This window comes from Saimiri boliviensis, chromosome 5 (genome assembly GCF_048565385.1).
Source record: "Saimiri boliviensis isolate mSaiBol1 chromosome 5, mSaiBol1.pri, whole genome shotgun sequence".
NCBI lineage: Eukaryota > Metazoa > Chordata > Mammalia > Primates > Cebidae > Saimiri > Saimiri boliviensis.
In genome coordinates, this window is record NC_133453.1 from 78274846 (window position 1) to 78288551 (window position 13706).

At 40.4% G+C, this 13706-nt stretch overlaps 2 protein-coding genes across 2 annotated transcripts in view; one reads left to right on the forward strand and one right to left on the reverse strand.

The window, feature by feature from the left end:
• The window catches only part of PSMD14 (proteasome 26S subunit, non-ATPase 14), a 110722-nt gene extending 104157 nt beyond the window's left edge, over window positions 1–6565 (reverse strand). Inside the window, exon 1 of the mRNA XM_003921937.3 lies at window positions 6383–6565. The gene's annotated coding sequence lies outside the window, so the exon portion shown is untranslated. The remainder of the gene's footprint in view (window positions 1–6382) is intronic.
• Window positions 611–13706, forward strand: part of LOC104649919 (uncharacterized) — a 71617-nt gene continuing 58521 nt past the window's right edge. Inside the window, exons 1-2 of the mRNA XM_074400177.1 lie at window positions 611–679; window positions 6390–6917. Of these exons, the coding sequence (XP_074256278.1) occupies window positions 611–679; window positions 6390–6914 (594 nt within the window). The 3' untranslated portion in view covers window positions 6915–6917. The remainder of the gene's footprint in view (window positions 680–6389; window positions 6918–13706) is intronic.

Genomic DNA, 13706 nt, shown 5'->3' on the forward strand with positions numbered 1-13706 from the left:
GGGCATGGTGGCGCGTGCCTGTAATCCCAGCTACTCAGGAGGCTGAGGCAGGAGAATTGCTTGAACCCAGGAGGCGGAGGTTGCGGTGAGCCGAGATCGCGCCATTGCACTCCAGCCTGGGTAACAAGAGCGAAACTCCGTCTCAAAAAAAAAAAAGAAAGAAAGAAAAAATATAAAGGACAGTAACAAGTGTTGGTGAATGAATACACGGAGAAGTTGGAATCCCGGCACACACACTGCTGTTGGGAATGTAAAATAGTTTGGCCACTGTGATCCTCAAAACGTCAGACATAGAATTATCGAGTAACTCAGCAATTCCACTTCCGGGCATGTGTTCAAAAGAATTGAAAACTGGTGTTCAAATGCTTGTATACAAATGTTCACAGCAGCGCAATTCGCAATAGACAAATACCGGAAACAGAGCAAACGTCCGTCAGAGACCAATGGATAAACTGTGGAACGTCCATACAATGGAGTATTATGCAGCCATGAAAAGGACTGAAGCACTGATTCCTGCTACGATGTAAAAGAACCTCGCAAACATTGTGCTAAGGGAAAGGAGCCAGACACAAAGGCGGCAGGTTGTGTGATTCCACCTCCTGCAGGGGAAATGCCGGGAACTGACAGACCACAGCCACAGGACGTCGGGCCTGTTACCAGGGGTTGGGGAGGAGCGATGGTCGGACAATGTGATCAATAACTAAACGCCACTGGATTACATTCTTTAAAAGGTTAGCTTCATGTGATATGAATTTCACATCAATAAAAAGCAAAACTGAAAAGGCAAAAAAAAAAAAAAAAAAAAAAAAAAAAGAAGCCAGGCACAAAAGGTCACATGCTATGTGATTCCATGTATATGAACTATCCAATAAATCCATAGAGACAGAATGCAGACTGGTAGTTATCAGTGGGTGGGGGAGGGAGGAAAATGGAGAAACCGCTAAATGGCTAAGAGACTTTTACCTTGGAATGACAGAAATGTTCTGGAACTAAATTGAGGTGGTAATGGCATACTGTGAATGGACTAAATGATACTAAACTGTTCACTTTAAAATGGCTAGTTTTAGGCCGGGCTTGGTGGCTCACGCCTATAATCCCAGCACTTTGGGAGGCCGAAGCGGGTGTATCATGAAGTCAAGAGATCGAGACGATCCTGGTTAACATGGTGAAACACCGTCTCTACTAAAAATTAGCTGGGCATGGTGGTACATGCCTGTAGTCCCAGCTACTCGGGAGGCTAAGGCAGGAGAATTGCTTGAACCCAGGAGGCAGAGGTTGCGGTGAGCTGAGATCGCACCATTGCACTCCAGCCTGGGTAACAAGAGTGAAACTCCGTCTCAAAAAAATAAAATAAAATAAAATAAAATAAAATGGCTAGTTTTATATTATGTTAATTTCCTCTCAATAGATGAGTTGTTTAAAGGGTCAATAAGTAAACAATATATTTCTAAAACCAAAAAAGTTACATTCTTATTCAGTTACTTATTCAACAAGAAAGGACTTCATCACACAAAATTTTACAATCAGAACCTGTTTTCTAAAGAGATGTGTGACATATTTTTTCATGTTTTATGATGTTGATATAGTTCACACATGGAAAAAGGCTAAAGTGTACACAAACATGAATAAAAGGAAATGAATAATGTAGAAATTGTAAAAATCATTGGACTAATTCTAAATGGTGCCTATAAATCTAAAAATGAAAACGTTTTTCAGTTATGAAGCAAAGATGATCCTCCTACTGTCTTTAGCACCCCCATCCTGAGCATGGCTACAAACACAGATCCTTTTTCCTCACATAGTTTGCCACTTATTGGGTTTCAACATGCAGGGCAAATTTCACAGTACTGAATCACGTTGAAGATAGGGACCTGCATTTCGCAGAATTTAGCAGAAAGATTCACAAAGTGAATGTGTATGCTTAACATAAAAGGGAATACTTTCAATTCTAGAAATAAAAGCAATAAAAAGGTCAATGGATCTAAACCAAGTTTTTACAGTTATCAAAAAGCAGAAGACTCAAAAGCACATTCATGATAGATATAATTAACTTTATGGAAAATGTTATCAGACAATATGAATAAAGTGTTTATACCTAACATAATGTCATACACACAGTAATATTTAGAATCCTAATTGGTAAAAACAGTACAAAAAAGGTATCAGTATTTTCAAAGGTTGATGACTTTCCACTTTTTCTTTCTCTCTTAACATCTAATTTGAACCCGATATTGTTAGATCATGTCCATGCTGGATTTAAAATAAATCAATTTTTGGTCGGAGACAGTGGCTCACACCTGTAATCCCAGCACTTTGGGAAGCCGAGGCGGGCAGATCACTTGAGGTCAGGAGTTCGAGACCAGCCTGGCCAACATGGCAAAACCCCATGTCTAATAAAAATACAAAATTCTTAGCCGGATGTGGTGGCAGGTGTCTGTAATCCCAGCTATTCAAGAGATTGAGAATCACTTGAACCCGGAAGGTGGAGGTTCCAGTGAGCCAAGATTGTGCCACCATACTCCAGCCTGGGTCACAGAACGAGAATCCGTCTCAAAAAAAAAAAAAAAAAAAATTACTTTTCAGACTGATGCTAAATCCTTTTAAAGCTACTCTATATTTGTTATATCACTATATTTCTAATTCCTCTGTTTTCTGATTAGTGCAAAGTAATTAAAACTTCATACTCTCACTGTCTTAAAAAGTTTTTTCAAGTGGAAGATCTTAAGTGAGTCAACATTAAACTTAATTACATAAATAGGATTTTTAAAGCAAGATTTCCAAAGCTTAGAAGACTGAGAATGGCAGCTGGGTGAGGTGGCTCACGCGTGTAATCCCAGTACTTTGGGAGGCCAAGGCAGGTGGATCACCTGAGGTCAGGAGTTTGAGACCAGTCTGGCCAACATGGTGAAACCCCATCTCTACTAAAAATATAAAAATTAGCTGGGCATGAGGGCAGGCACCTGTAAGCCCAGCTAGGCAGGCTAAGGAAAGGAGAATTGCTTGAACCCAGAAGGCGAAGGCTGCAGTGAGCCAAGATCGTGCCACTGCACTCCAGCCTGGGCGACAGAGCAAGGCTTAGTCTCAAAAAGAAAAAAAACGAAGAGTGAGAATGGACTCATCATAAATAATCTATTATGGAGTCTCCTAATTTCAGCATTCAAGTAAAACATTTGAGTACAGTCATCCCTTTGTACCTGTGGGGAATTGGTTCTAGGACACCTAAATCACGGATACAAAGTTTCTGATACAAAACAGCATAGTACTCTATTTGTATATAACCTATGCACATCCTCTTATATGCTTTAAAATTCATTTTTGGATTACTTATAATAATACAATATAAATATGATACAAATAGTTTTACTATATTGTTTAGGAAATAACTAAAAGAAAAATGTCTACACATGTTCAATATAAATGCAACTTCTTTTTTTTTCTCTTTTGAGACAGAGTCTTGCTCTGTTGCCTAGGCTGGAGTACAGTGGCATGACTCACTGCAACCTATGCCTCCAAGGTTCAAGTGATTCTCCTGCCTCAGCCTCCCCAGTAGACGGGATTACAGGCGCACACTACCATGCCCAGTTAATTTTTGTATTTTTCAATTTTTCGTAGAGATGGCATTTAGCCATGTTGGCCAGGCTGGTCTCAAACTCCTGACCTCAGGTGACCCGCCTGTCTTGGCCTCCTAAAGTGCTAGGATTACAGGCATGAGCCACTGTGCCTGGCCTAGATGCAACTTTTTTCCAAATTATTTCAATGTGTGGTTGGTTGAATCTATAGATGCTGGACCCACAGATATGGAGGGATGGCTGAACTATCTTGTATACTCAAGAAATTCAGCAGTATGCACTGACAGAATTTATAATCTATTGGGACAGGTGGTTAGAAGGAGCTTAACATAAACCCATAAAAAATACATAAAGTGAAAGGACAGCAGAGTGGTAAAGGCTCTCGAACTAGCTGACTTGAATTTGAATACTGGCTTCACCACCTACTCACTATATGACACTAATTTTTACCTTCTTCTAGAGCAGGCGTCGCCAAAACTACAGCCTGTGGGCCGCATGCGGCCCCCTGAGGCCATTTATCTGCCCCCCCCCCCGCCCCCCCATGGTACTTCAGGAAGGAGCACCTCTTTCATTGGTGGTCAGTGAGAGGAGCACAGTATGTGGCGGCCCTCCAACGGTCTGAGGGACAGTGAACTGGCCCCCTGTGTAAAAAGTTTGGGGACGCCTGTTCTAGACTCTAGACCTCATTTATAAAATGGGAATAATACCTACTTTGCAAGTCTCTTGTAAAAATAAGTCCAAAGCAGCCAGGCGTGGTAGCTCATGCCTATAATCCCAGCACTTTGGGAGGCCAAGATGGGCAGATCGTCTGAGGTCAGGAGTTTGGGACCAGCCTGGCCAACATGGTGAAACCACGTCTCTACTAAAAATACAAAAATTAGCTGGGCATGGTGGCAGGAGCCTGTAATCCCAGCTACTGGGGAGGCTGAGGCAGGAGAATCGCTTAAATCTGGGAGGTGGAGGTTGCAATGAGCCGAGATCCCACCATTGCATTCCAGCCTGGGCGACAAGAGCGAGACTTCATCTCAAAAAAAAAAAAAAGTCCAAAGCAACTTACAACGCCTGGAGCATCCAAGGTACTCAATAAATGTTGCCATTACTATTGTTATCGTTATAATTGTTATTATTATCATTTAGAACTAGAAGAGATTATTTAATGCAGTTCTCCCATTTCACAGATAAGGTCACCAAAGTATCACACACAAAACGGAATATGAAATGTCAAAATGAGTGCAACAAACAGGGTATATGACAAGTTCGTGAGCAATAAATCACATAGATATTCAGGCAAGGGTTTCACAGGTGGACACTGAATTATTACATGAACATTATTATAAAATTGAAAATTAAAAAAGCACAATTGCTTCTTGTTACTGAAATAAGAGAACTAGATTAATAATCTCTTCCACTTCTAAAATGACAATAACAATAACAACTGCAAAAATAACATTTATGGTTTTTTATACGTATGGTTCACAAACTACATACTAATAAGCACACAGTTTATATGGCCAGTATAAAAATAAGATGAACCTGTCAAAGAGATTAAAATCCAGCTATTTAATTAAAATGGCAATATATTATTTACCAAGCACTTGAGGCAGAAAAAAAAACCTCCCAAAGTCAACAGGTAAGCATCAACGAAAGATCACAACTTGAAAACTTTCTTCGCTTGGCAAGATTTAGGGACGAATTCAAGACAACATTCAGGCTTTTCACTAATTAGCACTTCACTAAACACACCTTAACTGTAGTTAATTCAGAACGAATACATATCTTAACTTCTAAACTTGAAACGAGTCAGTTGGTAGCCTTATGTGACAGGAAGGCCATCATTATATTAATCATCTCCACAAAAACTGTGTTCATTTTTTTGTTATTTCAACAGTATCAGTGCATGTCTTGCTGCTTTTCTCAAACACTTTAAGTCAGCAGCAATAAAAACATACTTGTGACCAGTGAAACAAAATCATTTTCCCACTAAAATTCTATGCTAATTTTTAAACCCTCTCCCCTGCCTTTCCCATAAAATTTTTATCAACTTTCGGTTACCATTTATTTTCTCGAGAATTTTTCGTTCAGTCACTAAGTTTATAGAATCGAAGTTTACATGCTTTTTCTTTTGACAGACACAGAGCTGTATCTCCAGGAAAATTAAGTTTCAACATGTAACACGAGATAGCAGATTTCTGCTTTACTGAAAACAGGAAATGTAATCAATTCACCAACAATTATTCAATTAGGACAATATTGAAAGTAAGTTAACAGGCATAGCAGCACACTTTGTTTTGAAGATATTCAAGGTCAAAAATCAGTGTATCTGCAAGACTTTTGCTTATTTTTTGGAGGGAGTTGAAAACCTAACACTAATAGAAAAAGGATCAAGGCTTACAGGAAGGACAAGCGATAAAACAAACGTCTTCAATGTGAAAGTTAATTCTCTCTCTCTCTCTCTCTATCTCTCTCTCGTTTCCTAGGTCTGCTTTGAAGTTTTTCAAGACAGGAACAGCTCTGGATGACCGCAGATAAACAGGCCATAAACAAGGATTCTCTCTATACAGGGAGTAGAGGTTCCCATGAGGTGAATTCGGCCAAACTGAAAAGAATGGAGAAAAGAGACAACATCCAGACCTAAGCCTGCCAGAGACACCCGACAGCAGGCGAAGAGTATGAAGGAGTCTGGGCTCCTCCCTCGCGGCCCAGGCCTCCAGTGGCAACTCAGCTGGGCAACGTGACTCAGGAAAGCACTGGGCTGGCGGCGGCCTAGCACGGCTGACTCCCCGGACCTCCCAGGCCTGCTTTCTGGGTCTTACCTGACAGCGGGCGGGAGCCGGATGCCGCGATCTGGACCCTTGTCTTGCCTCTGCGGTGACGCGAAGACAGAGGCAACAGCAGCAGCGGCGCAGACCCAACCCGGCTCTGACTCCGCGAACCGGCGATGAATCAGCCCGATTCCATTCAAAAGAGTTGCCCGGGCCTCCGCCGCGAAGTACTTCCGGGTTCACTGGTCTGCTTCGGCTTCCGTTCCCCGACGGCCAATTGGAGACGACTGGGAGTCAGGCGGGTGTCCAGAAGGAGCGCTCCGAACAGACGGTGCGAGCCGCCGGGCGTCTCCTGTCCTTGCTAGACTGTGAGGTGGGAGTTAGAGCCCGGGCCTCTCGCGCCCCGCGACGCCTCCTTTTTCTCCCTCCACCTCTGAACTCTCCGGCCACCGCGGAGATGTGGGACGGCGGCACACCCAGCCCGGGAGGCGACTGGCTAGGAAATGGAACTGTTAGTATTGCGAAGCCCAGATCCCCTTTCGTTTTGGTGTTCACTACTATTACGGCCCTCCTCAAAAACTAAAAGGTTCGTTTGAACTAGATTTAACTTGGTTATCTGAGAAGAAAATTTTTAAAAACAGTGGGGATGGTGTGATTAGACGGGGTTGGTAAGACGCTCTTTTCCCTAAGCCCGCTTTATCCCCACCTCTTGTCATTGCGTTCAAAGGATTGGATTTCAAGTGAAACGAGTGTTTCCCAAATGTACAAACTACCTATTTTAAGCCGAATTTAGCTTACGGTGTTTAAAGAATCGTTTATTCATATTTCTCCATGTAATTATCAGCAGTCACGTTTTACTCATGATCTACTTTGTGTTAGGTTTTCAAAAAGCAAAATTGCACAGGATATGACTTGGCAAGTTGATGTCACATTCTAGGTCTAGGTACAGTCTGTTTAAGGCAGCTTGTTTGCCACATTCCTCTCACGTACTCAAATGTATTCCAAATAACAACCTTATTGAAAGGATTCCTAAATCAAGAATGGCGAGAATGGACAGAGGGTGAGGAGAGATTACAGCTCTGGGATCCAAACTGTGGTTTGACTAGCACAATTGCATTGGATTTTTCCTTTAAGATATTCATATCTCTAAAAGCACGAAAATTATTTTACTCATAAGTAATATTTGCATCCACATCTTTATGCTTCCCCCCCAAAACCTGTGCCTCTCTATTCACTTTCTTTTTGGGGGGAGGAGGAGGGGTAAATAACCCCATCCTCCAAATAATTTTCCTAATCAGAAACTTAAGAGTATAAACACTCGCCTCTTTTTCACCTCTCCCCACTGGCCTCCCAATTAACCACTATAGAAACTATGAAATGTATAATCTCCATAACAGTTTTTCCAGTGCACCACTTCCCTTTCTAAATACTCCCACTTTGGCCTTAACTCAGACCTTCGTCACTTATTTTTAATTTTATATTTCGTGTGTATTTTTGAATTAAGTCTTGCTTTGTCACCGAGGCTGGAGTGTGGTAGCACCGTGTCAGTTCACTGCAGCCTCCTCCTCCCCATGCTCAAGCAGCCCTCCCACTTTAGCCTCCCAAGTAGCTAGGACTACAGGCGCTTGCCACCATGCCCAGCTAATTTTTATTTATTTATTTATTTATTTATTTATTTATTTAATAGAGACAGGATTTCACCATGTTCCCCAGGCTACTTTTTAAAAATGTTCTTTGGTCTTTCTGCCTTCAGTCTGCTTCCTTTCAACCCATTCTCCATCTCATTGGCAAAACAGTTTTGTACTGTTCATAGTCATGCTCCTTCTTTACATAAAATTCCACTAGTGGCTCCCCATAACATTCATTATAAAGGTAAAAAAAAAAACCCTTGAACTTTTCAGAGCACCTTTTGCTCCAGCCATAATAAAATGTTTAGCTGGGGAATAAGACGTTCATAGGGCTTTGAAAAACTCTTAACATATTCCTGAGACTGTAGAAGGTGCTTAGGGTGTGCACATACCTAGGGTCATGTGAACACTCAAGAAAAGCCTGAGGAGGCCCTGAGCTGTCTGGCTGACCTTGAGGCACTACAGAAGCATCTGAGCTCTAAACTCTCACTGACCTTGAGGCACTACAGAAGCAAGAAGTGAAGGTTAAGGCAGAATTATTTGGTTGGTTGGTGCCAGAGTAATTGTGGTTTTGTTATTTCAGTGCAATTACCTAATATAAAGTGTTTGGCTGATTGTTGAAGGCATCTCTCAACATAGATACTAAACCCCTTGGGAAAGACTGGGAGATTTTTTTTGGTTGAAGGTGTTTAAGGAAACCTGTCTCTCTAATCAGTAGCTGACCACTAAGCTAACCGAGCAGAAACCTGAGTGGTCACACAAAATAAAAATTGCAGACTTTAAAGAAAGAGTTCGTAAGCTAGGTGCAATGGCACACATGTGTAGTCCCAGCTACTCAGGCAACTAAGGCCAGAGGATCCCTTGAGTCACCAACTCAGACCTTGTCTCTAAAAAAAAAGAAAATAGAATGAGTTCAGAAAAGTCCCTAAACCAACAACTACTACAACAAACAAGTAACAATGACTCTTGGGGAGCGGGTAGAATCTGATTTCCGGTTACACATTATAGTGTTTAAAATGTTCAGTTTTCAAAATAGTTATGAAACATGAAAAGAAACAAGAATATATGGCCCATACACAGGATAACAATCAATAGAACCTAACCCTGAGGAAGCCTACATGCTGGACTTAGTAAATAAAAAGGCTTTAAATCAGATATTTTCAATATATTAAAAGGTAAGGGAAACCACGTCTAAAGAACTAGAGGAAAATATGAGATGTTTCATCAAATAGATGATAAAGATCAATTATATTTTAAAACCCAAATAATTCTGGAGTTAAAAGTATAATATGCCATGCTGGTGCGGTGGCTCATGCCTGTAATCCCAGCACTTTGGGAGGCCGAGGCAGGTGGATCACCTGAGGTCGGGAGTTTAAGACCAGCCTGACCAACATGGATAAACCCCGTCTCTACTAAAAATACGAAATTAGCTGGGCATGGTGGTGCATGCCTATAATCCCAGCCACTTGGGAGGCTGAGGCAGGAGAATCGCTTCAACCTGGGAGGCGGAGGCTGCAGTGAGCCAAGATTTGCACTCCAGCCTGGGCAACAAGAGCAAAACTGCATCTCAAAACAAAGTATAATATGCCATAACAGAAACAAAATTTTTTTAAATTTTTTAAAATAAAAATAGCAAAAAAAATATAATAAAGTGAAAAGTTCACTAGAGGGGCTCAATCCCAGATTTGAGCAGGGAGAAAAAAAAAAAGCAAACTTCAATACCTGTATAGGTCAGTTGAAGTTTTCTAGTCTGGGGAACAGATTGAAAAGAGAAAGACGAAACATGAACAAAGCCTCAGAGACCTGTGGGACACAAGCATACCAATATGTGCATATGTGAGTTTCAAAGGTGGGGGGAAGAAAAGGGCAGACATAATACTTGAATAAAGAATGGCAGGGTATGGTGGCTCATGCCTGTAATCCCAGCACTTTGGGAAGACAAGGCAGGTGGGTCACCTGAGGTCAAGGGTTTGAGACTAGCCTGGCCAACGTGGTGAAACCCTGTCTCTACTAAAAATACAAAAATTAGCCGGGTGTGTTAATGTGTGCCTATAATCCCAGCTACTCGCGAGGAGGGAGGAGAATCACTTGAACCTGGGAGGCAGAGGTTGCAGTGAGCTGAGATGATGCCATTGCACTCCAGCCTGGGCAACAGAGGAAGATGCATCTCAAAAAAAAAAAAAAAAAAAAAAAGAGAGAGAGACCAAAAACTCCTTAAATTTAATGAGAAATGCTTATCTACACATCCAAGAAGCTCAACAAATGCCAGGTAACATAAACAAATTTATACCTCAACACATTTTAATTAACCAAAGTCAAAAGCAAAGGGAAACTCTTGAAAGTGGCAGGAGAGAAGCCACTCATCACATAATCCTCCATAAGATTTACAGTTGATGCCATAAAAGTCAAAAAGCAGTGGTATGACATATTCAAAGTGCTGAAAGAAAAAGATCAGCAAGTAAGAATTTTACCTTTAGCAAAACTATCCTTCAAAAGTGAAGAAGGTATTAATACTTTCCCAAAATGTATGTATATACAAAGACAGAATTTGTTGTTAGGACATTTTCCTCACAAGAAATACTAAAGGGAGTCCTTCAGAATTAAATTGACACTAGACGGTAATTCAAGTCCACATGAAGGACTAACAACACATGTAAAAGTAACTACATAAGTAAAGATAAAAGTCTAAATTTTTTTTATTCGTAACTCTTCCTTTTTGATTTAAAAAACAACTGCATAAAGCAATATTTATAAGTCTTTATGGGCTTATTGTAAGATACTAATATGACAGTAACAGAAGGGAGAGGAAGGAGGGAAAGAATAATGGAGGAATGAAGCCATATAGTAGCAAGTTTTTGTGTTCTATTGAAATAGTTATTAATCCAAACTAGATTGTTATAACTTGTTAATTATAATCCTGAGAACAACTGCTAAGAAAATGCTTTTAAAATATATGAATAAAGGACAAGGAAATTAAAATGGCACACTAGAAAATATATACCACACAACAAAGGGCTGCAGTATTTAAGAAATGGAGGAATAAAAAAGACACAGGACATAAAACAAATAGCAAAATGGCAAACGTAAATCCTACCTTATCAGTGTCAACAATCCACTTCAAAGGATTTTCCTTGAAAAAGAAAAAGTTTGGGCATAGTGGCTCACACCTCAAATCACAGCACTTTGGGAGGCCAAGGCTGGAGGATTGCTTGAGTCCAAGAGTTCATGATGAGCGTGGGCAACATTACAAAACTCTATGTCTGCTAAAAAATACAACAAATTAGCTGGATATGGTGGCACCTGCCTGTAGTCCCAGCTGCTCAGGCAGCTGAGGTAGGAGGATCACTTGAGCCCAGGAGGTAAAGTCTGCAGTGAGCCCTGATCACGTCATTGCACTCCCAGCCTTGGTGACACAGTGAAATCCTGTCTCGAGAAATTAAAAAAAAAAAAAAAAAAAGATACTTTATTCCACTGAATTGTTTCCTAACCAAAGCAATGCAGTCTTTTGTACCAAACAAAGATGTGGCCCAAGAAAACAGAAAGATTGTCTTCTTTAGAGAAAGTTCCTTCCTAGTCTCCCTCTCTAGTCTGCTATGCAAATGAGGAATGACAGCTTGTTTAGTTTTCATTGGTTGATGCATGTCACAGTCTTATCAGTTAGGTCCCTGTGGTGAAATGAGACTTTCTAGCAGTTGTTGATTGAGTCAATGTAAACAGGAACAGATAGCTAAGTCTATAAGCTTGTACTTTGTCTAAGAATGCAGAGTATGTATGTGTGTGACCTCTAGTCAGCAAATAGCTGCTTGGCTCCATTTTGAGTTTAGGACCAGTTAGTCACTCAGAATCCATCTTGAAGAATTAGCTTTTTCAGGATTCACATCAGTCAATATATTGAATATAAATGGAATAGAAACTCCAATTAAGAGGCAGAGATTGGCAAAATAAGCTAAAAAAAAAAAATTCTAACTATATCTGTCCACAGAGTTACACTTTAGATTCAATGACACAGGTTGAAAGTAAATAGATTAAAAATCATATCATCTGCATAGTAATTAAAATACTACAACCAGTGCCGGGCGCGGTGGCTCGAGCCTGTAATCCCAGCACTTTGGGAGGCCGAGGCGGGTGGATCACGAGGTCGAGAGATCGAGACCATCCTGGTCAACATGGTGAAACCCCGTCTCTACTAAAAATACAAAAAATTAGCTGGGCATGGTGGCGCGTGCCTGTAATCCCAGCTACTCAGGAGGCTGAGGCAGGAGAATTGCCTGAACCCAGGAGGCGGAGGTTGCGGTGAGCCGAGATCGCGCTATTGCACTCCAGCCTGGGTAACAAGAGCGAAACTCCGTCTCAAAAAAAAAAAAAAAAAATACCACAACCACTTTTAGAAATTGTTCTGGCATTTAAAAAATAAATTTAAAAATTACCATTTGACCTAGAAACTCCACTTTATATTTACCAAAAACAAATACAAGCATATCTCCATACCAAGACTTAACCACAACAGTTCATAGCAACTTTATTAATAAAAGCCATAAACTAGACACAATCTAAATATTTGCCAACTGGTGAATAAATAATATCTGGTATGCCTTTACAACACAATGTTAGTAAGAAAAAGGAAACTACTATATATATGCAAGAAAATGGATGAATTTCAAAAACATCACACTGAGGAAAAGTAAGAAACAAAAGAGTGCATACTATACAAATCAAATCAAATACACAGTGACAGAAAGCAGATCACTTGTTGTCTTTGTTGTTCATAGTACAGTTAGGTGGGAGGATTAACTACACAGTTATCCTATATTCTATATTTTTATCTTGGTGATAGTTTGTGAAAACTAATCAAATTGTACACTAAAAATGGGTACATTTATGATAGATTATGCCTCCATAAAGTTGATTGAAAATAAAAAGTCAAATTTGTTATTTCCCCCCATTCTTTTAGCCATACCAAAGTATTTGTTATTAAATCATGCTGTCATATGCCTCACAATCTTCAGACCTATAGTTTCTACAGTCTGAATGTCTTTTCTCTCATTTCCTGTCCCTATACTCTATCCCACATTTTGGAGTGGGTGTTGATCAGTTAATACCCTCCCATATAATTTTACCCTGTAGTCCTACTCTGTAATTCTTGATTTACTTGTCTGCCTTACCATCTAAACTTTAAAATTCTTAACAGCTGACAGCATGGCCTGGACATAGTAGATATTTACAATTAATTTTAGGTATTGGAGATACTTTGCTTCTAAGAATACTTTAAAAGGTCAGGACCATTTTAATCCAGATATAGCTCCTCTTGAAATAATTGATTCCTTTAAAAAAAAAAAAAGAAAGAAAATTTAAATTTGTATAGCTACATAACTGATACAAATATTATATGCTAATTTTTTTTTTTTTTCCTTGAGACAGAGTCTCACTTTGTCACCCAGGCTGGAGTGCAGTAGCACGATCTCAGCTCACTGCAACTTCTGCCTCCCCAACTTAGGCGATTCTTGCACCTTAGCCCACCAAGTAGCTGGAATTAAAGGTGTGCACCACCAAGCCAGCTGATTTTTTTATATTTCTCGTAGAGACAGGGTTTCACCATGTTGCCCAGGCTGGTCTCGAACTCTGGGTTCAAGTGACCCTCCCACTTCAGTCTCCCAAAGTGCTGGGATTACAGGTGTGAGTTACAGCGCCCAGTCCACATGCTAATGCTTAAAGCAGTTATTGTTTGGGTTAGTCCCAAGGTGGCTTTG